General features: G+C 39.3%; 1 protein-coding gene across 1 annotated transcript in view; it reads right to left on the reverse strand.

The window, feature by feature from the left end:
* Window positions 1–383: 383 nt before the first annotated feature.
* Window positions 384–25838, reverse strand: part of LOC135481404 (uncharacterized) — a 33727-nt gene continuing 8272 nt past the window's right edge. Inside the window, exons 3-5 of the mRNA XM_064761232.1 lie at window positions 10622–10699; window positions 6348–6503; window positions 384–448 (exon numbers count right to left, since the gene is read on the reverse strand). Coding sequence (XP_064617302.1) covers window positions 384–448; window positions 6348–6503; window positions 10622–10699 — 299 coding nt within the window. The remainder of the gene's footprint in view (window positions 449–6347; window positions 6504–10621; window positions 10700–25838) is intronic.

Consider the following 25838-nt stretch of genomic DNA (forward strand, 5'->3'; position numbering starts at 1 on the left):
TTCGCCTCTCCCTCCAGACGTCTTTAACTGACTCACTGGTGTTTAACACAGTGCTCAGGAATGTTTCACTTGTGTGACGACAGTTAGGTCTAAATGGACGGAGGAAACCGGTGTATCTGGAGTAAATCCACTGATCTTCACAAACCTCCTGACTCTAGGCTGCCACCAAAACAGCCAGAGCTGGATTTGAACACGCAACCTCATCGGTCCACTGTCTGACAGTTCAGTGTATTTGGAAATAATCTGACAAACAACTCGAGGTAGATATATAAGACATAGTTTATTGCTTACATAATCTACAAACGTACCGCATAGAACATCTCCATAAAAATGGTATCGAAATCTGGTCTAAGGGCCAGGCGAATGATGATTGACGCTAGGTATCAGTTTTGAAACCTATTCTGATCGATGCTGTTTTCAGAATCCAGGCATGGAAAGAAATCTCTCGCTGGAACGAGAAAAGAGCGTGGTGGGTAATTGAAGAGTCAAAATGGTAAAACTAATTGGCATGTAACAATTGGTTTTATACATTCTGTTTACAGGATTTTGTTGTAATGTTTTTCCTTTAACTAGAAAACATAAGAAACGAAAGAAAAAACAAACAAAATTAAAAACAAAAAAACAAACGCCACCAAAATCCAAACAGACGTCGCGAAATTATAGCATAATGTGTAAAGAGAGGGTCAAAATTGTAAAATTAGCAGGAGGTTATCGATTGGCATGTAACTTTGCGAACAGCAGTTTATAGAACACATTCTGTATACAAGGATTTCCTGCAAAAAATCTTTTTGCTTAAGGTGAAATAGTAAACAATATAAAGCCAGAAACGCCTCCCCCCACCAAAAAAAACAAAAAAAAACAAAAAAACACCCAAAAAATTAAAACTGTTAAAACAGCTGGGGGTTAAGATTTGTAATTTATAAGCTTTAGCTTATACAACAGATTCTGTATGTAAGGGTTTTGTTGGAAAACATCTTTATGCCTAAAGTAAAAAAACAAAAAAAAAAACATAACCAAACTCCTCCAAAAAACTGAAAACTAAAGTACGGAATTTCTTTATGGATAAAATGAAGCATTTATGCTCGACATTTAAGGTGAATTTCTTGGAAATATACTGATAATGTGAGATGCCAGTATTGTTAGGACTTTCATGTGAACCTTTGGAAAAAAGTTCTGGTGAAGTTTGGTAGTACAATGTGCTCTCGGGATATTAAATCAGCTTTGTAATCAACACCCATGTCCATGTTTCGGGATGGAGAAAAACGTTTGTTATTGACACAAACGGTGGTTCATTATGTAAAAAGCTACGGTATGGAAAGTAAATCGAGAACAGTGACGACAAATGTGATGGTTGTCAAATGGTCACATCTAACGGGCAAAATTTCAGCAATACACTTAAAATATTAATCTGTTAATTCTAATAATAAGTGTGAGTGATGTTAGGATGTATTCTGTTATTATAACACAATATTCTCGACATAATATCCTCTTAGTGTAATAGAATCTTTTCGTTGAATTAACAGAATGTGTGTGTTGCATTTAACAGAATAATCTCCTGCAATAACAGAATACATTCTAGCATCACTCAGACAACAAACTTTCTTAACACACTTTAATATACCAGATTATTTTTTTTAGTGTACTTGGCTGTAAATTCGACAAAAAGCACCGTATGAACTCGGTTTATGAAATTTATGTATTCATTTGATAGGTGTTTTACGTCGTACTCAAGAATATTTCACTAATACCACGGCGGATAGCATTACGATGAACAGAAACCGAGCGGCTTATGAAATAGAGCTTGTCCTATTTTCATTCAACCAGATGAATTGGATGAGTGAATGTCACATATTTCACTGTGTGAATGCCTCTAAGTTCCGACGTCGAAAGGAAAAGAACAAATATTTTATTTTATTTATTTATTTATTTGATTGGTGCTTTACGTCGTACTCAAGAATATTTCACATAGCGGCCCAGTTACGACCGGAGAGGGAGCCAGCATGAGCTAGACTTGAACTGACAGCAACCTTATTGGTGAGAGGCTCCTGGGTCATTACGCTGCACTAGCGCGCTAACCAACTGAGCCACGGAGGCCCCCAAGGATGGCTAATAAATGTCTTCGCACTAACATGCACTAACCTCTCAGCTATGGCACGTGTTGCAGTCTAGTGGATAGGAAATTTGGATTGACAGATTTGGTACTTCACGTTAATATTTTATGTTAGGATTACATTCAAAAGAGAAAAGTTGGCGTTGAAAAAAGTAAGGCTAGGGAATGGGTAAGTGGGTCGTTCCTGGTTGGTTAAGATGCTTGTGCTTCAGGATATGTCCATGATGTCCAGTTCAAGCTTCCATCAAGGAATATTTAAGATTCTGTCAACTCATCCCCCTCCTACAGTGATCAAGGTGTTGGTGGCGATAACCATTCTACATAGCGTTCGTATGGCCATTTACGTCGTCTTATATTAATTAAGCGGAAGCTGTGAAGAGGAATGGTAATGTACAGAGAAATTGCAATGCGTCGCCTAACAGTTGTTTACCGCCTTTGAACAAAATATCCTTACGCCAATTGTAATGAGATCCTTCTGTCGCTCTCAATATTTTGTGTGATTTAACCGTCATTGGCGTCTTTCCGTAATTTGCAAAGGACTGCTCCCAAAGTTTAAGGTAGTGCGAAGAGCTTGAGCCTTCGAGGGACAGATTTAAATAATGACGCTATTTCCTCTCTTCGGAGGGAACGACCTGTCCAGTTTAAATTAAGCTTATAGACTAGAATCCGAGACAAATGCCGCGACTATCGTATTTTTTATTCTAGTCTCAGCATTCGGAGTTGTCGCCTGAGTTCACCTTGAAACCACACCAAGAATGGATGGCGACGAAGGCGTGGAGATCAAAAGGAGACACGGGCGAGGCGTCCATCATGCCGGTATTCTCTTTGTTAGAAGAACGTGCCCGAGGGGTGGAAGTCAAGGAGGTACAAGGATGGTGTCAACTACCGCATTGTCCCATTAATCAAATTTGCCATGAACAGCACCAACGGGCTTAGCCAAGCAGGCACGGGCAAACCCTAACAAGGTTACCATGCCACGAAACAAATGAATTATACAACGGCCATCTGCTTTGTACCTGGTTATCTCTCAGGCTCTAATCATAGCTCTGCGAATGTCCATCAACACCTTTACTAATTGGAATACTTTATACATAGAATATAGAAATAGTCCTCTCAAATGACGTTTTCTCTCTTTCTCTAAATGGTGTAATATGTCAAATGGGGTAATATTTCATCGGTATTTTGTAAAAAAGCTGTTATATCAGGCTCCTCGGAATGCATGCACAGGGCCTACACACAGTTATAAGACAGAACTACCGAACAGAATTTTGAGCAAAAACACAAAGCCCTTGTCATTTCGGAGACAAATTCCGTATGCACAGTATCTCACTAAAATAATGACCAGTTATGGATATTCAGTGTCTTGGTAATGCTTATGCTATTCTTGTGATTGAACGTACTTATTTATTACTTATTTATTTACTTGATGTTTTACGCCGTACTCAAGACTGTTTCACTTATACGACAGTGGCCAGCATTATGGTGGGAGGAAACCGGGCAAAGCCCGGGGAAACCCACGACCATCCGCAGGTTGCTGTCGGACCTTCACACGTACGGCCGGAGAGAAAGCCAGCATGAGCCGCACTTCTATTCACAGCGACTGCATTGGTGACAGGCTCCTAGGTCACTGAGCCGCGCTCGCACGCTAACTACCTCGGCCACGGATACCTCCCTGGTTGCACGTACTATTTACCCGCTTAAGGTTGGCATGGCTAGCTGGGCACGCTGAGCAATCAATAAAGGATTCAAACGAGAGACGATGCGATGCTTTTATACCGGTGACATAATGTAAGAGAACCTGTATCGAAACACCGAAGCGGCTCGATACTACACGACTCCTCTTTAAAAGACGTGCTATTTTGAGTCTAATGCGTAAGTCTTGAGAAATATTCTGTTCTAATTCAAACGCTTAACGTTTATGAATAAAGTTCCAATCTCTTTATATTCTGGGGACTAAAAGAAAATGCGTTTAAAGGTATTTCAAAGAGACAATGTTCGTTGACACCTCCCACGCATATGCCCTTTGTTATTGCATGCGTGGTAAGTCATTGGCGAACGTGTGTCGCGTGCAGACCTGGGCACTAATAGAATATTTTTCCTTGTCTTTAAATATCCTAATAAGATCCTAATGCACGTCCTTACGTGCTCTTAGAATGGAACATTTCGGGAGGAAAAGCAACCATCACGTAATGACAGTGATGGTGAGAAAACTTATGTTCTACTGTCTAGGCTGACTCTGTCCTGTAGCTTCCTGAACGATTTAGTCTTGGGCACGACATACTGTTTGTCTTAGCAATGGCACGTCTACTTCTATTGACTTTAGACCCCCCTTGTTTGTGACAATCTAGTTAGATCCTCCTCGGATACCAAGCAATTAATCAGCCCCAGTGAACGTCACGCGAGATGCCCGGGTGGGTAAATGGGTAAATAGTCAAGCTTTGTAGCGACTTTAGAAAAAACCGAATGCAGCACCTCAATGTTTCTCATATACACCCTGGGAAACAACCGTGATCGCGTTAAACGGTGGTGTGTCACAAACACCGACCACGATGTTAACAAACAAACCTGGTCATAAAGTAATATACTAGCTCCACTCGCGACGATTCCGTCAACTGAAACATTTTAGAATCAATAACAGCCGATTGAGTGGAATGAAATGTTTTTTCCCGTTTTTAGCGCCTCTGTCACTCTTACTTTAAAAATTCTAAATTTCCTTTGTGATGGATTCAAAGCACATCCTCAACGTTTTTCGTCAAAAAGTACAAAAAATCATTAAAAATCAAATGAATTTCAGCACCGAAAGAAAATGTATTCAGATTTCATAAAGGCTGTATAGGAGGATGACGTTTATTTCTGTCTTTTAACGACAAACACATTGTACAGACGTCCGTTTCTTTTCATACTATCACTAATCTCTCTTAACGCATCTGTCATGCCGCAGACATCCAATCGTCTGATCTGATACGCGATTTATTCAAAATAAATTAGGAAACACTGTTTCTTTAACAATCCATGGGGGGCTTCCGATGTGGCCAAATTTCAACGTTAATTTGACGAAATGCAAAGAGATTGGGCCAAGCCTTCGTTCATTTTTATTCCGTCACCGTCTGGGAAGATATCAGAATGTTTAAAAAAAGATCACACTGATATTTAATGATGGTGTCCGCATTTAATGCATGCAATGTGTGGCTAATAGTTGAGTGACTGGTGCTTCCTACGTTATGGCATTCACATCGCAGAGGGCAAATGATCGAACAAAACGATCTGATAGATGACATTGCTCATTCATTATAAGTTTTAAAAAATGCGACACCTCTGGTGAAACAACTCTTGTCAAGAGACTTTTCCTGTCATCGTATTATTTTGTCAAAGTTTTCTTCGTGGAAATAATTCACCAAGAGTTTTGAAAATCAATCTTAAAACATATCTAGCCTGGCGTTGTACGGAAAATGCTTATTGCCTACCTCTCTTTATTTTAAGAAGGTCTTAATGACATCGGTAGTGCCTATCATTCATGTTTTAAATGGTGGTAGCGTTTTTGACATCGTTGACAATAATTGGAATCATCTAGGTCTCCTTCGGCGTCACAACGTTCCAAAACTCAACTTATTTATAGATTTGATTTGTGTTTTACGTCGTACCCAAGAATATTTCATTTATACCACGGCGGCCAGCATTAAGGTGGGAGGAAACCAGGCAGAGCCCAAAACTCCAGGGCTATAAGTCATGGTGTTTTGAGCAAATTGTAGACTGGCCAGATCTGTACGGTTTGTGACACATAAGCTAAACATTTTATATACGTATGCAACAAAGTAGAAAACTGTACTACGATCGTCACCATGTTTTTACTTTCAGAAAAAAACCCTTCACTAATCACTTTTATTGTGTTAGTATCATGAATACGTGGTTCTCATGTTAAAACGTTACGGCAATGATGTCGCTTTCGCGGGTGACGTTGCCGCTTTACAGCACTGGAGGATCATCAATCGTCAAATTAAACGCAGGTCGGCGTGAACAATAATAGAGATTATCTAAACCCATAAACCATATGGTCTAATAGACTACGCTGTCATAAAATGCAGAAATATGACAATCTCTTGGGAGTAGTGCATTCATTGGTAAAGCGTCATGGCCTAAGATAGGTCAGTAGTTTTGCCATGTCACAAAACAGCAACCTAAATCTGTTGTTTGACCAAAACTCGCAAACCAAATGTTATGGCGAAATCCAAATACTCACCTCCAACTATCAAATCGCAGATAAATTTTCTCGAATAGACAGGGATGATGTATTTGCCGTATTTTCCGTCTGGTAGGTCCACGTTTTCACACATAAAAGCGATCATGGCCGTCCCACATACGACCGGTTCTGTTGAACTTTCGTCAATGGCATAGGCTGAAAACAAAAGGACAAAGTGTAAACTATATCTTCAAAAATATAATACTATATAACTAAGAATCAGTGATATAGACTCGAATTTAGGCTGCAACCACACCATAAGCACAGGACCTCGCTGAAGCATTCAGATAGACAGTTGTTCTAATGTTGAATTCCTTGACTGAAGAGTTCGAAAGTTCGAATCCAGCTCTCGATTGCTAGTTGATTAATTTATTTATTTGTTTTATATTTTATATCGTTCTCATACTGCAGCCAGCATTATGGTGGGAAAAAAACCACGACCACAGGCAGGTTGTTGGCAGAGCTTCCCACGTACGTCCAGAGAGGAAACCAGTCTGAGTTTGGCTTTAACTCGCAGCGATCGCATTGATGAAAGGCTCCTGGGCCATTGTGCTGCACAGGCATGATACCAGAGGTCACGGAGGCCCCAGTTTGTCATAAATGGTATTCGTTTCCTACATGGTACTTCCCTATTAGTTTATGTCGCTGTTAAAGATTGTACTTCTTCGACAGAATGACATTTCCTTAATAATTTCTTCTTGTTCAGTGGCTTGTATTTTTCTTGAAAGATAGCATTTCTACCATACTTTCGCCTTTCCTTTCCTTTCACCAAAGCTTTGATGCCCAACACACCTTTAACAATAAATACACGTGTGATAGTTGATGTTGCCATAGTAACGAATAACCGATATAGCTGTCACATCTTAACTCAATGATAAGGTCCTTGGTAGGTCTACCTTTCACTTTCACGAGTTCATAAAGGCAGATTCAAAAATGTTTTATTAACCTCCATCCTCTTCTTGCTTTGCTTTTGTTTTGTCCCTGGACAAAATTGAGTGCGAATTCAATTTCCTTATCGCGATACATTGTACGTTTGTTTGAACCCGGCTCTCACTAATTCGGTGGAGGCTTTAAGTCAGGGGATTTGTCAGGTATCTGGTGAAGTGCGGTGGTTTAATCGGGACACTACAGTTTCTTCCACCCTTAATGTCCGCCGTCATGTAAGTTTAAAATCCTTAAGTGCGACATTACTCTTCAATCACATAAATAAATAAATATATTAATCTACATTCTAAAATGTCTGTTCAAGCTTTAAGGCTTTTTAACACTCCCAAACGTTATCCACCACGTTTCTTTAAATTTTGCAACAACAACCCAGTTGGCAAATATGAACGAAACTTTCAGACTCGTAGTCGCATCTTGTAGTATTTGAGAATAGTTGTCAGCACAGACACCATTCGAGTGATTACTGACCCAGACTACCTTTAGCAAATCACTGGTTTACGAATGTCGAATATGATGTCTCGCTCGAGTAAACGAAGAGATAGATTTTGTTACAAATTTGTCCATCCATGGCACTCAGTCGTGAACGCAGAGTTTATAACCTATACTAACGATGTTATTGCTGGCCTACAAGTTTTTCCAGCGGGATTTGACAAATGGATGCTGGAGATTAAGAATCCCTCTGTCTAGGATAATCGGTTTACGACGCTAACCTGAGTACTGTCTCTGCTGACAGTAAAGCCAGATCGCGTGGTACGGGTCAGCCTTGCGGCTCTACCCTTGACAAAGACAGACGATCGCGAGAACACACAGTTGCAGACGAGAGCCATTCCACTGATGGAATTAAACAACCTTATTGGATTTGGATGCCAAGAAAAGTTACAATACCGCTCGCTCAGATGGTAGATCTATCCATTCCTGGCATCTTCCAAAGGTATTCAAGCGATGCTATATACTTCCAGCATTTTCTTGTGCTAATATTTACCCGGACAAAAGAATGGAATGGTAGGGCGTTTGGGATCAGTACGGGCTATTCGTGGTATACAGCCGATCCACCTCAGCGCAATCTTGTCAAATCTATCCACATTACAACCCATTTGTAGAGATGCCCTTGGGCCGTTGCATTCTTCGGTTACCAAAATAATAACGGTAATACAAAACCCCAACTCACTTTTATCAGTTTCTTTCTTACAAACCCTTATTTTATTTTCCATTTCTGGAAATCTAATTGTGGTACAATTTCACAAGCATGTGGATTCAGGGTGTATTTCTATGTGGCTCGTCTGTTCTCGACATTGTTTTACGAAAGCTTATTACTCCACAAAATAACGTTCATAAAAAGACTCTTAGTTTCAATCACAGAATCTTAATTTCATTTTTAATGTGAATAGCTATTATGCTTGTCCAATTAACGAAGGATAGTTCTGCGGAACAAGCCACGCAAAACCTCCTTTTTCCTGGAAAAGAGTCTTTTGGAAAATAATTAAAGATCATAGAACGGCTTAAGTAGTCAAAATCGTCCAATCTTTCTGCAGTAGAATTACTGACAGAATTAGCTGCATTAGGCAACGGAAGTACAATTACCGGCAACGAGCAGGAATCACAAGCCAAAATGTTGTCACGTCTTGGGGATGGGTAAAACTTTCAGGTCGTTGCGAGGAGGTGATTCCTGATAGTCAGTAATTTCCGGATACAAAGTTTGACAGCTCCATGCACAATGACATCTTTGAACACTTGCAACTGTTTTATTGAAGATGATTGCAGCGCGATCAGTGGCGATTGTTTTTAACTGGGCTCTTAAATTTTACCTGTGCCTTCCTGGACGCTGATTTGTTAAACTTTGGACACTCGAGGTATTAGTTGGCCCTCTTCTATCCTCCGACAGCTGATCACCCAGGTTCCATGGCCTCTGATTGCCCCACCCCCATTGCAATATACAATCGGCAGTCCTGTAAGGTGGTCTTAGACCTACACCATGTTCATTAGTTACCTTGATTTCATCCAATATGGCATACAAATAAGCTCGCTCTGCTGACGAAAAAATTACGTGCCAATTGTGGGCTTCACTGCGGTGGAACTTCTGTCTTAAAGATTGGATGAAATCAAACGAGTTCCATGCAAACTTGACTAGAGTTGTCGAACTTGCTGTATTACAGAGTTGACTACAGTTTACCGTTTCCATGTTTGACTCGATCATTTGGCTACAGTTGATGAACTCCTTGTATTACAGACTTGGAACTCCTTGTATGACAAACTGGCTACAGTTGACGAAATCCGTGTATTACAGGCATTGCCACAGTTGATGAACTGCTTGTATTACAGGCTTGGCTACAGTTGATGAACTCCTTGTATTACAGACTTGGTTACAGTTAGCGAATCCCTTGTATTACACACTTGGGTACAGTTGACGAACGCCTTGTATTACAGAGTGACTACAGTTGATTAACTCGCTGTATTACATGGCTGACTTCAGGTTTGACTCAAGTCTTCACACCAGGCTTCAGATTTTTTTATAGAATTACTACACGAGTTAATTAGACATCTGAGCGTTCACAAGTTAAACAGAAAAACTGGGGTCGGCACGTGGCACAGTGACGCGATATAAAAGTTGTAGGTTCAATCCTAGCCTTGGACAGATGGAAATTTCTATATTACACCATTCCCTGAAGGCTCTTGTGACAATCATGGTTCGAAAACGCCCATGGGACTGCTTGAGCAGTCATACGTTGTTTAAAATTTATTTATTTATTTGACTTAGTTTTTACGCCGTACTCAAGAAAGTTTCACTTATTCGACGGTGGCCAGCATTATGGTGGAAAGAAACTGGGCAAAATCCCACGCTTTTTCACAAGTTGCTGGCAGACCATCCCATGTATGAACGGAGATGAAACCAGTTTGAGGTGGACTTGAACTCACAACGATCACAATCGTGACAGGCTTTAGGGCCATAACCCAAATAGGGTGCAGATCTATCCGTCACCCAAAGGAGTGAGTGAGTGACGGCTTAGGGTTTCAGTCATATGACGACGAAGGAGTTCTTAGAGTGCATGTACGTGTACCAGTCAATCAGTCGTTGCAGTATCCCCTTAATGCTGAACGCCAAGCGAAGCTAGAACTTCCTCTTTTAAGGCCTAAGGTGTGACTCGACCCAGGAATGACCCTGGATCTTCCATTTCTTGATGCGGACGCTGCACCAGCTAAGCCATCGGGGTCACCCAAAAATGTTCGTCAGTAACTGATCCTCATTGTACATATGAAATACGCTTAAGGATGCATTACGCAACAAAGACAGAACAGAACAAAATGGTAGGTGACATATTAGTGCAGCTTACCTTTTAAATATGGTTTTGGTACCCAGTACACTGGCAATGTGCTTCTTCTCATCAAAAACCCTTGGGAAAAGCCGTGAGCTAGAAACAGCAAAGGTCTATATAAGTGCATGTAATTCAGATTTTAGCAAGAAGAATGTACTTTCTCTTTAAGAACAGAACAAAGGCGTATACAAATATACATTTATGCCAGATTTTAGCATATCCAGCATGAACTTAGAGAATGCTGTAGCAGAAAAGTAAAAAGGTCTTTATAAGTAAGTGTAGCTCCAATTTTACCATAAACAGTGTGAACGTTCACCTTAAGAACTCCAGGAAAATGTGACAGCTGATAGAGGAGTAGAAACGTATTTAAAAATGATGAAGTTTTTTTTAGCCTAAAACAGTGTGAATTAAGTTTCCCACCATAAAACACAACAATCTAATTCCTTCGCTCTAATATTACACTCTAAAATACAACTGCATATAAAATACAAATTTCTGGATTTTTTGCCAATAACAATCGAATCTTTGATATTCTAGCCAAAGCAGCTGAAATCATATTAAATTCAGCCGCTTTGGAAGGTAGCCAAAAATGGATTGCATGAGTAAATGGAACTGCCATTGGAGATTGAAGCGCGGTTTATTGATGGTTCGCTAACTTTAAATAAGCTAGTTATAGCCAGAGAGGCGGTATAAACCAAAACATGTGTTACTCAAATGATTATTTTTGGACAAAACATTAAGGCTATAACTCAGATTCGAGTTAATCTTACGGAATGTATGTATGCATGAATATATATATACTTGGGGTTTAAGGTCGTACTTGATATTTTTTCAGTCATATGACAACGATACAGAGTATATGAGAGACATTGTAGCATTTTGGTACGCAATGTGGATCTTGTCAAAAATATGATTTCAAATGTCACAATGTCAAAACTGGGCATGTCTTACTCCGGGGTTGAATGTACCAATACTACTCCATTTGAAGTCTGCTCTGTGTGTTGTAACGTATGTGGAATTTCTTGAATCCCAGGCTTGTGTACACTGACGTCATTTTGCTGCATTCGTAGCTTGTGTACACTGACGTCATTTTGCTGCATTCGTAAGCATTCGTTACAAGACAATGATAACTGATAAGGTGTAGTTTGATTTTCAGCGGGAATACAAACGTACCATTTACTAGGACGTAAAGGCATATAACTTGTCCTCTTTGGTCTTGTTATTCAGGATTTATCTGTAGCTAGTTTTTCTAACAATCCATGGCCTAATTGCGCATACGGTACGCCCCAGGATATAGCAGCTTAAAGAGCATCAGGTAATAGTCGAAATATCAAGAGATGGTGCCGCCTTTTGTTCTTGTGCAAGCTTTATTAGAGCTGATCTAAGTGCTCTATGCCCGTAGGCGTGACAATGACGGCTATGTCAAGAGATGAACTGCGAGCGCCAACGCACAATAACTCGTTTGAGGTCGCTTATATGGAAAAAAATCAAGCCGTTATTTATTCCGTTTTTAAGCAGTTACTGGTATTTGCTTTGCTGATCACTTAAGGAAAACCGTGCATTGCTAAATGAAAGGATCACGTCTTTAGAAGTAACATGATGGGGAACTAGATTATGTTTAATGTAAAGTCCGGCGCCATCTAACTGTGCAAGTACAATCCATTCAAAATAATTAAATATAAGCCTCATGTCCGACATTCACATACCATTCGTAGTCCGTAAACGGCGTTCCAAGTCGGTAATCGCAAGATCCATTCCAAAACAACGTTTAACACTAACTCCCAAAGACAGAGGTATGTAAGAAATTATACAAATAGGAAATAAAGCCGGTAACACACATGAGAGGAGCCGTCATCAGTTTTCAATGATGCCGGGCAGACAGTGGATATTCCAGGTATGAATTCCATATCACAGTTCAAATTCAAAATAGTCCATGAATGAGTTCCAGGTCAAATAACAATTAACAAGGTATCTCAGTCGCGCTATGATTGCAGCTGTTCATAAAGGCATCATGCAGATGTAATCAGCATGGCTACCTTTACGGTCCCTAGCCCCAGGTTAAGCGGTCTTAGATACAGTTTGAAAATTACGAGCGTTACAGACCCTAACCGATCAGATTGTGATTCCAAAGTAACGGACGATTACGTCTTTTCCGTTAATATGAAAAGATCTTATACTACAAGAGGCGCTATCTATGATGTTACACATGACATGCAGGTCTGTATAAAGGCTGTCTACAAGATAGACGGTTAAACTGGGCAACCAGCGCCATCTATGTTGTTAAATACCATGTACGCGATAGATCTGTACAGAAGAATAACAGCTCCGTCTATGTGATTGATAACAATGCGGATCGCCAGATATTCTGAACGCTATGTCCATACCTGCCAACGAGAGTGTTATACTCATTGTAAAATTTGAGAAACTTAGAATGAAGGCGTTTGATGGAGTATCCTTGACAAACTAGTTTTTGAACTAACAACTTGTGACACAGATTTAAGTCATCACAATTAACGCAAGATCTGACAAATGCTACAAGGCGAGATATGTATACGCCATATGCAGGACCCTTTGGTATATTGCTATCCAAATAAGGATAATTTACAATATCAAAATTGAAATTATCCCTTTTGTCGTAAAGGCGGCGTAAAAGGAGACCTTGTTCGTCTTTGTACAGATATAGATCCAAGTAAGATGTACCATCAGGATTATATGTTGTCTCCTTTAAATTCAGTGAAGGCGGATAGATTTCCTTCACCGCTTCAGCAATATGGGGGTTATTTAACGCCAGTAGATCAACAATATACGGCTTGGTAAATGAAAAGGATCGAGCTTTAAAGATATTACTTTTAAGTAATTTCTTCATATAGTCGTATTCATATGAAAACAGGTATAGGTCTGACAAAAGAGGCGCACAATTGGTACCCACTGTAATATCTATGCACTGTTGGTAAATGGTATCCCTCAATTTCACATAGATATTATTAATGAGAAATTCAAGTAATTCAATAAATAATGTAACATCTCATGAGTGGTAACCTTTATAAATAGTAGAACTAAAGAAATCCTTATTGCTTCTGACGTTAATGTAACGGCGACCTCTTTTAGTAAATACCGAGACAATTAACGACGACATTCTTTCAGTAAGATCTTTGTGAGGAATTGTAGTATAGAGTAGAGAAATCCCATGTGGATACGTCTTTGTACGGTATATGCATATGAGCATCAAGTTCTTCTGTAAGACGTTTGGAGTTGTTAAGAATCCAGATGCAGTCGACATCTGAATTTTTTGTTATGGCACAAGAATTCTTATTCCAAAATGACTTTACTTCTTGTAACGCTCTCGTATGTATGGTTGACAAGAGTTTGATGTTACAACTTTTTGAACCCGCAATAAATTAAGCCTTGTATGGGGATTTATGCATTTTAGGAATTCAGTAAAGTTGTGGTATTTCTGTATGACGGGTAGGTATATTTATGCGCCTTTCTTTAGGAAAGGTTTTGTGTTTGTTAAATAGTTCCTCCAGAGTACAAGTAGTAGCAGAATACGGGGATGTTGTTGTAGATGTACATAGCTCTTGAACAAGAATTTGATAATAATAATGTTTGTAACTAAAGATGACATTATTAGGAGCCTTGTCTGCTACAGTGATGACAAATTTACTATGAAGGTCAGCGAGTGTTTCTAGCACAGTGGGATCCTTCAGAACCTGTTTAACGTTAGGTAGAGGCACCAATGTCTAGACGGTGTATAGCTAAACTAACCTTCTTTTTGACAATCTCAAGCCAATCGTTAAGTACCGAAGAATCCACTTTCTCCCGTTTTGACCATTTTTAACATATTCTTCAAGCGCCGAGATGATATTTTTTTTGTTAGATCGAATGTCGACATTTCTCTTTTCTCTATACTTAGGACCTCTCAAAAAGAGATTCTTTAGATCATGATTCTTAATAATATTAAGGTCACCAGTCAGGACATGTTTACATTTGTCGTAGGTAAAAACTGAGAATTCACGATCACAATTACAGCCGCCAGAAGTATACGTCGCCAAATCGAACTTCTTGATGGCCTGGGAATAATTGAAAATTTTGGAAGCGATAGGCTTTGTATACTTATAGGATATGCAAGGTGGCTCTTGGATATTAAAATAATTAGGCACAGCACTACGAACATCAGGTTCATTAAAGATGCGTGGTAGGTTAACTAAATCAAGGCCTCTGTCTAAATACTTTTATCTTCAGAAAGAGTCGATCGTGTTGAGTTTCAATTGTAGTTACAGGGCGATACCATCGAAAATACGATATGTCTTGACACAGACGTACAAGGTGAGGTGGAACATTAAAATTGTGTATGTTATTGGATACGTCTTGAACTACCTATTTTAGCGAATTCAATGGCAGTGCATTTCATACTGTGCGTAGAGCATGCATGCTATTTATGTCATACGACAATCCTACTAAATAGCTAACTGTAACGTGTTTGTGAATCATGTTTCTGTTGAACTTCCTCCTACCATGACTACCAGGTCTACGGTTATGGTATGTGAATAAATTTGTTATGATGGAGTGATGTGGTTGGCTAGATGTTACATTGCCGATTCCCATAACGTTATTATTCAACCCATTCTGGAAGACTGAACCAATCTCTATCATCCAGAAAAGCTCACGGTCACGGATTTTACGTCCAAATTCGACATCTGTCTAATTTGCTGATGGATAAACCGATTCTATTATTTGAATGCGGAAATGGTCCCAGTCATGGTCGGAGGCAGAGAAATGCTTGCCTATTAGCAATTGTTTCTTGCGCACGGACTTGCAGTGCCCGTTCACCCGTAGATGTAGTTTCTGGGTGGTCTTCCCAACATACTGCTGACCACACTTCTTGCATGTTACAATTGGACGCAATGCAACTTAAGTTAACGTAGGAATTAACAGAATAACATTTACCAGTCAGTGAAGAAATAAAAGTGGCGGATGTATCAAATGATGGACATATAAGACAATTGGTATGTCCACATTTGGAAATAGTTAAATGTTTGCTTTGGTGTCAAACAATCGTTCAGTTGGATAGAACACGGTTTGGTGGAAATACCATGTTTAATGTTCTAAAATATATCCGGTATTTGGATGGAAATGGGTGTTAGTGCAAACGAATCATTTATTGACTCACCCTGGGAACATGCACCACTATTCCCAGCGTTAGTCCTATACGTATTGTTGTGGTTCATAGTGATTGGTATAATTACAGGACAGAGAGTAAAACCAGGGGGAACGATGCAGTATGACAGCTGGCAAATGGTCACACGTATTAGGTGAAATACGGCCCCTTGTCAATTTACCAGCACCAACTTAACGCCCCTCCTAGCACCATGGCTTGGGAAGAGATAGACCAAAAATGCAGTGATCATCATTGCAATTTATTAGACGTCATCGTTCTAGAATTAAGACATTTAAGACACAACAACATTGAAACTCTGCAAAGGGACCAGGCCTCGTAGATGCTTAGTCCACTAGCAGAATCCTGGTTTAGGCAGGAATACCAAATAATGGAAGACGTACATCATAGAGAGTAAAACCAGAGCAGAAACGACAGTGTGATAGCTGGTAAATGGTCACACGTAACCGGTGAAATCAATTTACCTCAATCAGCGTTGTATTCTAAGACATATTTATGACAAAAGGTTTTCTTATAACTAATTGTAACATAGCACCAGAATACTAAGCGACAATCTTTATGGTAGCACGCTAATAAGCTGTTTGTCTGCTTGGTAATATATTTAGTTGCGTGACACAACGGTTACCGAATCCAGCTGGTAAGCTTTCATACAAAGTTATATCAAAGTCATGCCCACGTCATCGATCACCCTCATTAGCGTCTCTTCTCTGAGCGCTGTGTAGAATCTGTATCATGTTATAAGCAATGGTCTTATAGTATATTAGCCTCTATGCCTGTCCTCCGTGCTTACGATGCCCTTTGATGTTTCCACGGTCAATGTCACTTACTGGGTTTTGAAAGATTTCTAAATATATTGTATCCCCCTGTTATTAACGGACCGGTGGCGGGGGTGGGGCCTTTCAGAAATGAACCAGGGTTTACTTTTTCACAACACAGTTTGGGCCTACATGCATAATGCATTCCTCCAGTAGGGATGTTTTCATGAAGCGAAAAAGTAGAGAATGATGTGTTTCTATACAGCTTGGTAAAATTCTCTCTTGGCACACTGCCAAGATCTTATCTTGTTTGACGACTGCGCTGTGTAGAATGTACATCGAATCCTGTGATGTTACTCTGTGAAATTTGACGCTTTACATAAAATAACAAAACAGTACAACGCTTGGACTGACCCTGCATCATGTGCTACTGCTGCAAGTTCTATCAAGAGAACGTCAACCAACACAGCCGTGTGCTGATACCAGCGTTCAAGGGCTAATCTCCCGTATTATCCATTGCAGTTTGAGGGAATTTTCTTTTTGAATGCTTTAATGTATATACTGCATCCCACCTGAAAACAATATACGAGTCCCGATTCTTGAGCATGGCTTCTCTGCGTCGAAGCAAACATTCGTTCCAGCTGTCAAGCAGAATGGACGTGCCCGGCCTATGCCCAAACGAAGTTTAACGCAAGCCACCAATGAAGTCAGAATCCTTATAAAGTAAAAAAATTAGGACGAATACCCATTGTATCTGGATTTACTTAATACCTCTTCCCGGTAAAATATTGGTCTACTTTCATCGGTGGTCCAGTTTTGCCTGTTACATTTGTATTGTTTTTATGTTAATTGAGTTAATGGCTTTTAGGACATTTCACGCACTCAGCAATTAAATAGTCCATTTTATGAACTTTTCTTTCTGACTCTTAATCACAACGTCTGGAATAAATATATAGCAATTAAAGCAGTTATTCAGCAATCCATTAAAATGGAACACCTGGGTAGAGGCCACACTTTTTTTATCCGCACTGTACGGTTGCTAGAGAAGCTGAGCTGAGTGGTCACCATCTTACGCCTACATGTGGCCAGGTGATCCACGGCAGGGTCACACGCGGCACCGACGTAAACATCAACCCTGTCAGCAATATCGACAGGTGCAGCGGACATTGTGTAGAACGGAGCGGATATTGGACGGTTAATTAAGAATTCAACGGAAGTTGTGAACATCTTTTTTTACTGTTATTTTCAACAAGTGACTTAAGAGCTGAGTCCGCTTGCCAACAGGTGGCGCGTTGAACGGATGTTAAGAAGTCTTCTGACGCTAAAAAAAAATCAGGTAACCACATTGTGGGAAATACTTTTGCTTTTATACGCTTAAAATTGCTCTCTGAATTTTCTACTTTAATCCCCACATTCATCCCACAGCATTTTGTTTTCGGAAAACAAAAACACTTGATGCAAGTTAAGACACCATGATGCGCTATTTATATTTCTCTCAAAATCTATTAAGCTACACTTAAAACACCTGACAAAAATAATCATCATGTGCAGATCTTTTCGTTTAACAGTTACAACAAATACAGATTCCAATGGTCAATTTATACTTGAAGAAGAATATTTTTTCCACGCCTGCAAAAAATGTAGCTGCTAACGCTGTTCTTGGCCATTTGGAAGAGCATCAAAGTCCATCTGTCACTACGTTTATAGTTATCTTTTTGGGGTTACCAGTTGTTTCGTGAAGACATTTTCCCGCGCCTGCGCAGATGATGTTCTTGGCAAACACTGAAGTGCATCGAAAACCATCGGTCACTGTATTTATAGTTGTCTCTAACTTCCGCACCGATCGCTCACTGCTGGAATTGCTCTCACGACAAAACCTCCCATTTTACATGACGCACTGCCCGTGATAATTGCGCGTGATAAAGAGAATAAGAAGCAAGGCTTCGGTTGATGACCCTCGCACAATTCTCTCTCGGGAACACATGTCAAATTACTTTTTTCTGTTGTGTTGTCCTAGATTTCCTTGTTCCTGGCTGTTTCGGGGAGCATTGGTAGCGATTGCAAGTGGTAGAATAAAGGGTCGGGCATGAACATGTGATAGAGAAAAACACAAACGTTAGATACCTGGGTAAACAGTTTCAGCTTCGGTTTTCAAACGGTCGAATTTTAGCTGTATGTGACAGTTTGTCAGGACGAACTTGGTGGGCATAGTCTCTTCTTTCAGTGGCAATTTTCGTCTTCGTCTCCGCCTCCATGGGTGTCAACATTAGCTGGCGGTACAGACATCAGGGAATTTACATAGCAGGGCTCCTAATTTGGAACAGGTTTATCCTGCCGATGTTTCCTTCCCGAGGAAAAATTATGCAACGAGATTTTCTCATGTTCACACAATGACTATACCAAAATGGTTTTGTCGCAAGCTCGCCCTGACACAAGTAACTGTCTAGTTATAGTAGAATTCTTAAGTTTAACACTTAAAATAACCTAGAAATCAGATTTTCGCACCGACAACTGACGGCCGTCGGATAAGTGAAATATTCTTGAGTACGGCAAACTTCAAGACATTGCATATAATTCGTCCATAATGCCATGTTTATAACGAAATGGCTTGTCTCCCTTGAATTTTAGAACGTCGTATCGTCACCGTCAACGACGCCACATTGTTTGCAACATGAATGAGGAGCACCACTAATGACATTACCACGTTGTAAAAAGAAAGTTAGGGAAGCGATGGAAAACTATTTACATCAAGTTTTGTGAAGACGTGTTCCAGGTCACATTTAAATCTTCACGAAACAGCTCTGGGGAATGTTCACGTAAGCTTCCACTTTTGTTGTAATAATCAACCTAGGTCATTTAAAATGCAAGCACGCTGTCCGCCAAATCTGCATATCAAACCCCACGGCCAGCACTCGCTCATGGCGTTCCAATAACGGTGAAAACCAGTTGTTTGTATTGACCCGTTTCACCTCAGTTTCATCCCAACTGCTCTGCTGTTGTGCCATCACAAGTGACACTGATGTTATTTCAAAGTTGAACTCTGCTATTTATCGCAGGCTCTTTCAGCTTAAGAAAAACTTACAGTATTCATGACGAAGTATTCTCTGGCAGCTAGTTTCTTTCCTCTCGGCGCTTTAAAACCAAAAATTACATGACTAATTCTATTCCTAGTATGGAATGGCGTTTAGGTCCCAAAAGACACTAAAAGCTTAATTTGAATCCATACCCTGGAGGCGAACTGCTTCATGAAGGGCCGTATGATGAGAAACACAACAGAAATGTAATGCCATCCCCCAGAGACTGCCATGGTAAGCAGGTCGAATAGCACTATGTTTTACAAGCGGTCATTTTTTTTGTAACCGCTTCATCGTTATTTTATATGGTGGCCGGTCATGAAAAAGTGAATATGCAACGACATGGTGAAAGGCGTTTGTAGACAAATTGCATACAGCCACGGATTGGCATTAATGGAAACTCAAGACAAGGTATATACTCCTTCAGGTGGTACATCGTACCTGGACTTACATGCATACAAATACCGCAGTTTCCTGTCACGTCAACTTCAAGACAAAAGGGATAGTTTCGATATCGGCATTGTGAATTATTCTTACTTGAATACTTCTTTGCCAATTCACAAAAGGGCTCTGTATAAAGTGTGTACATATGTCGTTGTCGTCTTGTATCATTTGTTATATCATGTGTCGTGTGTAACGATTTCAATCACAAAATTGCCACTGCAAAAACTAGTGTGTCAAGAAGTTTCTTTAAAACGTCTTTACTCTATGTGTCTTAAAACTTAAAATGAGAACAGTAAATATGGACATCAGAAGTGTCCATAATCTGATTCTAATTCCGCTTAATCCGGGGCTAGGGCCGTGCTGAATTAGATCGCCACAGTTACAATCAAAGCGCAACTGAAATACATTGAAATGTCATTGAAAAATGACAACTTATAAACTAGTATGGTGCACAATTTGAATGTTGATTAACTCAATTCTCCCAGAACATTCACTGTGTGTTTCCGTCATGATTCTCTGGGTCTCTTTGCATAATCCGTTTTAATTTCATACTGTATATAGGTGCATCGTTCTTTGGAGGTTTATGATGTACCTTGTTTTGGAAATAGCCATTACGATTATTGGCCTGGACAGTATTTTTTGCTTGAAGGCTAGTATATGAATGTCTGTTTGGACACTTGGAGACACATCGAGCAATTCATAATTTACCGGTGTATACCTAATTTGTCTGATGTCTTTGCCGTACGTGGGAAGGTCTACAGCAACCTGCTGGTGGTCGTGGGTTTCCCCCGGGCTCTGCCCGTTTTCCACCCACCATAATGCTGGCCGTCGTCATATTCTTGAGTACGGCGTAAAACACCAATCAAATAAATAAATCTGATGTCTTTGGAAAATGCCAAAACAGGGTATAAGGCGTTTCTATGTTGATACATTTGAAGAAGTGTTTACCCTAATGAATATCACTGTACAGTGGAGTATACACGCGCATACACATGCGTATACAAACGGTGGTGTAATTTAAAATATACAACAGAGAAAATTGAGAACGAAACTTATTTCGCAAAATGTTTAAAAGCAACATTTGTAAACCTTAACCCCCAGATCCAGTATGAACAATTTATCTTTCGAATTAAGTGGTATTATTCATCAACTGTATACTTGAACTCAAAGATAATTTTCAGTTTTGTCATGAAAGCCGACGAGAACGCTATGCATTAAAACAATACATTTCAAAGCACCCGTCAGTGACAAAAGTTTTGAAGTTAGGATATGACATCAAATATGATTTAATGGATACATGGAAAGGTATACTATAAAGAATACAGTTGTAGGGAGATGAATTAAGCTAGTCCGAAACATTTTTTCATTTCTTAAGCATATTTCATATTTTGAATAACCACTCTTATACAAATTATCATCAATGCTCGGGAATATTCGGTCTACCCCCACCCAACAAAGTTGTTTTGACCGCTATCACCGTTGACTACTTGATTTCCAGACTGTCCGCTGGGATCTTAGGAAAACTGAAGCTTAAAGCCATTTTTGAGCCCTTTTCCTGTACTTTCATATGCTAATCTCGATATTAAGCAATGAAAACCAAACATTTTATGTATTCTTTAAGTCAAAGACAGCTTCGTTATTGTAGAGCTTGGACTCTTGGTCCCAAGTTAATCCCATGTACCTTCCATTGCAACCAACAGAATAGGCGTTACGTCATTAGGTAAGTGTACCTAACGCTCAGTGTCCTTTGTAAAACATGTCGCAAGCTATTGAATACAAAACATGAGAATAGATAATTTTTTATTAAGTAGACCTCTGCTTCGTCCAACCAGTTGAAAAGATCGATACAAATATTGACTCATTTTTTATCCAGAATCGATTAAAACAATGAGAAATCGATATATACCCCTGAAACTGTTAAGACAGAATACAAAGTGTATTGTATATGGCCAGCCACGAGTGGCAAGAGAGCAAAGGACGCCTTTGGCTGTCAATTTACCACTTCCAAAACGAAGTTCTTATGAATAAATTATTTGTCTCAATTACCACGTGTCAAGTGAACAAAAGACTTCGTAAAAGTCTCTTTTCAAACCAGCGCTTTCACACCATTGTCTCACCGTTGGGTTTGATTAGCGGAAGACGCATTTTTTAGGACACCAGGTATAATATAAAACAAGGATAACGTTAAGTCTTCAAGATGACGCATGCATTTTTCATAGCTTAGCATTATACACAAAGACATATCCATTTAACACAAAAAAGACCGAAGAGTTGTCACAAGCTGTCACGCATGTTCATTTCTAAAGGGCAGGTCATGTTTAACAACGAAAAAGAACACCATCCTCAACAATTAAAAAAAAATAGAAAAAAGGTCATTTCAGCTTTGGTAACAAGTTGGTTTGTCAGGACCGCTGGACAGGAAATGACAAAAAAGGAAACATTTATCACTTTCGAGTGAGTGTACATTATATTTATCTATTAGAATACGTAAGAAGGCCCCAAATTATTCCATCCTCTGAGGCAAGCTTATGAGGTAAGTCAATTTTTTCCACTTGATCAGAAGGTTATTGGCAAACCTAAGACTAAACCCAGTGGACTATCAACATCCACTTTCTGATATTATACTGGTGTCATTGACGGCACAGACCCTCCCATATAAAAACTCATATAATGAGCTGATTTTTCAGAGAATCTATCACCTGCCAGGCGCGGAATCCAAACAAACACTTAGTTTGTCCTGTAACTGGTGAAATAGGGCCACTTGTAAGTTATTTGCAATTCACTAGGTGTCACGGGTCTAGAATTAACCAAAATTGCCATTGTTATGACCATTGTATTTAGGCCTACATAAAAATTACTAGTCAGTTCTGGGAATCAAGATCGACTATAGGTGTAGAGAATAGGTGAACGAATAGGTGAACGAATAAGACAACCAGGTTTTGGGGGGATTCCTTGCGAGTGAAAGGCGTTTGAAATATTCTTCGAAAAATCAGGCAATTTGTGTACGGGAGAGACTGCACCGTCAATCACGCCAGCACATCAGAGCTGATGACGGCGCACGGTGTCTACCTTGAGACAGGGGAATAGACCACAGCTGTCCATGTTGTGCAGAAGATTAATATTGGAAAGAAAAAGTGCAAATAATTCCAGGATAGATCGTTTCTGTCACGAAAGAATTATTAATATATGCGTCGAAACAGGCATTCGTATACCAGCCGTCAACCAGTAAGGACATTCCAGGTCAATAATTGCAAGGACAATTCCCTAAAAGGACCTATAAGACAAACGACCAAAGAACTAAGAAAGCATGTAAAGTACGAAAATATGACGCAATCATGCAAAAAGAGAAAAAGTTTTCATTGATGTTCTAGCCGACTGAATGAAATCAGTGTTTAAATCGTGTACCGTGCTAGAATATTAACAAAATATGTATCTCAGTTGTGCTTTGATTGAAATAATTGATTGAATTAATTTGATTTAATTAATGAATTAATTTGCGCTTTGATTAACCATAAGGCAAAGAGAATGGAATCGTGTATAAACGCACTGCCAATTGCATAAGGTAGTTTGACGGTAAAGGTCAGGCCAACCTCCCATGATGGCGTGAAATCTAGGCCTTTTGCGATTTATAATTTTTAACTCTCATTAATATGCCTACCATTTAAACTGATTGTGTCTTATGCAAAAACAAACCTATTGTTAACGTTTCAAATTTTGAGTGAAGTTGAAATTTCGTTTGTAGTTCAACTGACACCATACCAGCACTGTACTTCAGTTTTGTCTATCACGATACCAGTGTTGCACTTCGGATTTTGTCTTTTCAAAGGACCTGTATTTTGGTTATTAATAAACTTTTGTCTTACACAGCAACAGTATTGTGCTCTAAGTCTTGTCGTATACGAAACCTATATTGTGCGTAAGCTTTCGACTCCATGATTTTTAAATGCGGTATGGCATTTTATGGGTATACTTGGGTTATGGCGAGCTTCCCATTAGAAGTTGATGTACAGGAAATGAAATTTCAAGCAGTAACAGTATAGAGTAAATTGGCGTGGTGGTAGTTTCAAACTGAATAGAATGCTGGTGGGATTCTTCATCCGTAGCTTAAAGCCGAATAAAATGTTATTGAAACTTTTCAATCCCTGTCTTAAACTAAATAATATGTAGGAGGAACATGTTAATACCTGTCTTACATCTGAATAGTATGCAGAAAGAACTTTTAAATCTCTGTCTGCAAAGGTGGGTTTTTCATGCAATATAATGTCTAAACTCCAATAAGTAACCTCGGATGGACTGAATCTCACGTCACATTCTCAATGTTCCTGCACTCCTGCTCAGTTTTGCCCGATTTTTGCACACAGCTATCCCTAAACCAGACATCGGACTCAGTCCACATGGCCACTCTCAGAGGATTTACGGAATTTTTTTTGTTCCCCGTCAATATAGAATATTTGAACGAGGCGTATAGTTGAAACACTCTGTATCTTAATAATTCATTTCCATGTAATCCTCTTGATGAAAAAATCGTTTAAGGGATTCTGTCCCTCGCATGTACTGTATGCCAGACGCGGAGAAATTTCGTTATTAATAATTCCTACTGAGGTATCTCGAACCCAATTTGATATCCCAGTCGACACTTTTTGTAGGTCAACTGAACATCTGGCAGTCTTCCATATACTTTAATTCCCTTTCGCTGTAAGAAAAAGTTTTTAAGTAAAATCAGAAAGTTTTTTTATTTTACCCGTAAACCTCGCACCTTCTTTGACGTTTTTTCTGAAGAAGCATAGGTTGAATTACGTTACTGTTGCATAGTATAATTAAGACGTAAAAAGCCTACAGCGACACTTAAAATCGTAGTTTTAATCCTTTGATGCACTGCACTTCGGAACTGTGTATCAAAAACAGATCCTATTAAATAACGCCAAAAAAAGCCCCCTTAATTGAGCCCCTGATAATCGATACTGCTTCATTTATCTTTTTTTGCTGTGGCTTTTTATACTGCACTTTGTACTTTATTTCCTAAAATAATCACAGACCATCTTAAAAAGCTTTGCTCTATATATATATATATATATAATATATATATATATATATATATATATATATATATATATATATGAGAAACTAAGTATATCTATAGACAACTCTTGCCATCGTGGTACACCTGACGTTAAAGTACATTACTTTACCTAAGTTTTAGAACATAATAAGAACATCTTTGCAATGCTGTGTATGAAACAATAAGCAAAACACTGTTATAGGTTGCCTTGGGCTGTTGAATTTTCGAATGACATCTTTTCGATTTTATCCTTTTGGAAACTGTTTTTGTGACTATTCAGAAATACTCTGGTATTTGTCTGATAGATGTTTTAAGAGGCACTTGTACGGTGGTGGTCCCATTCATGAGACAATTGTCTGGTCAATAAACCATCGACCTTTTCTGGTACAAGAGTTCATAAAGTTTGACATCTAACTGATATAACGGATAATCCAGCCCAAGACTTCCGTTCTGTTCTAATGCATCAGTCAGTTAGATTTAGCTCTCATTTTGAATTGTGTACAGAAGCAGGACGGTCTCAGCGTCATTTTTTATAATTACAGTGCGGCTTGGACGGATCTCCATGACAATATCCAGATTAAAAACAACGGGCAGATTACAAATTTTCTATTGAACAGCTGAGGCTGAAGACTAACATGCTGTGTGAGTGTTTGGTTAAAGTTACACGAATTTCTGTCATCGAGACGAACCCATGCCTCCTGCTATATGCTGATTGTTCACGACACGC

Source organism: Liolophura sinensis, unplaced genomic scaffold (assembly GCF_032854445.1).
Source record: "Liolophura sinensis isolate JHLJ2023 unplaced genomic scaffold, CUHK_Ljap_v2 scaffold_41, whole genome shotgun sequence".
NCBI lineage: Eukaryota > Metazoa > Mollusca > Polyplacophora > Chitonida > Chitonidae > Liolophura > Liolophura sinensis.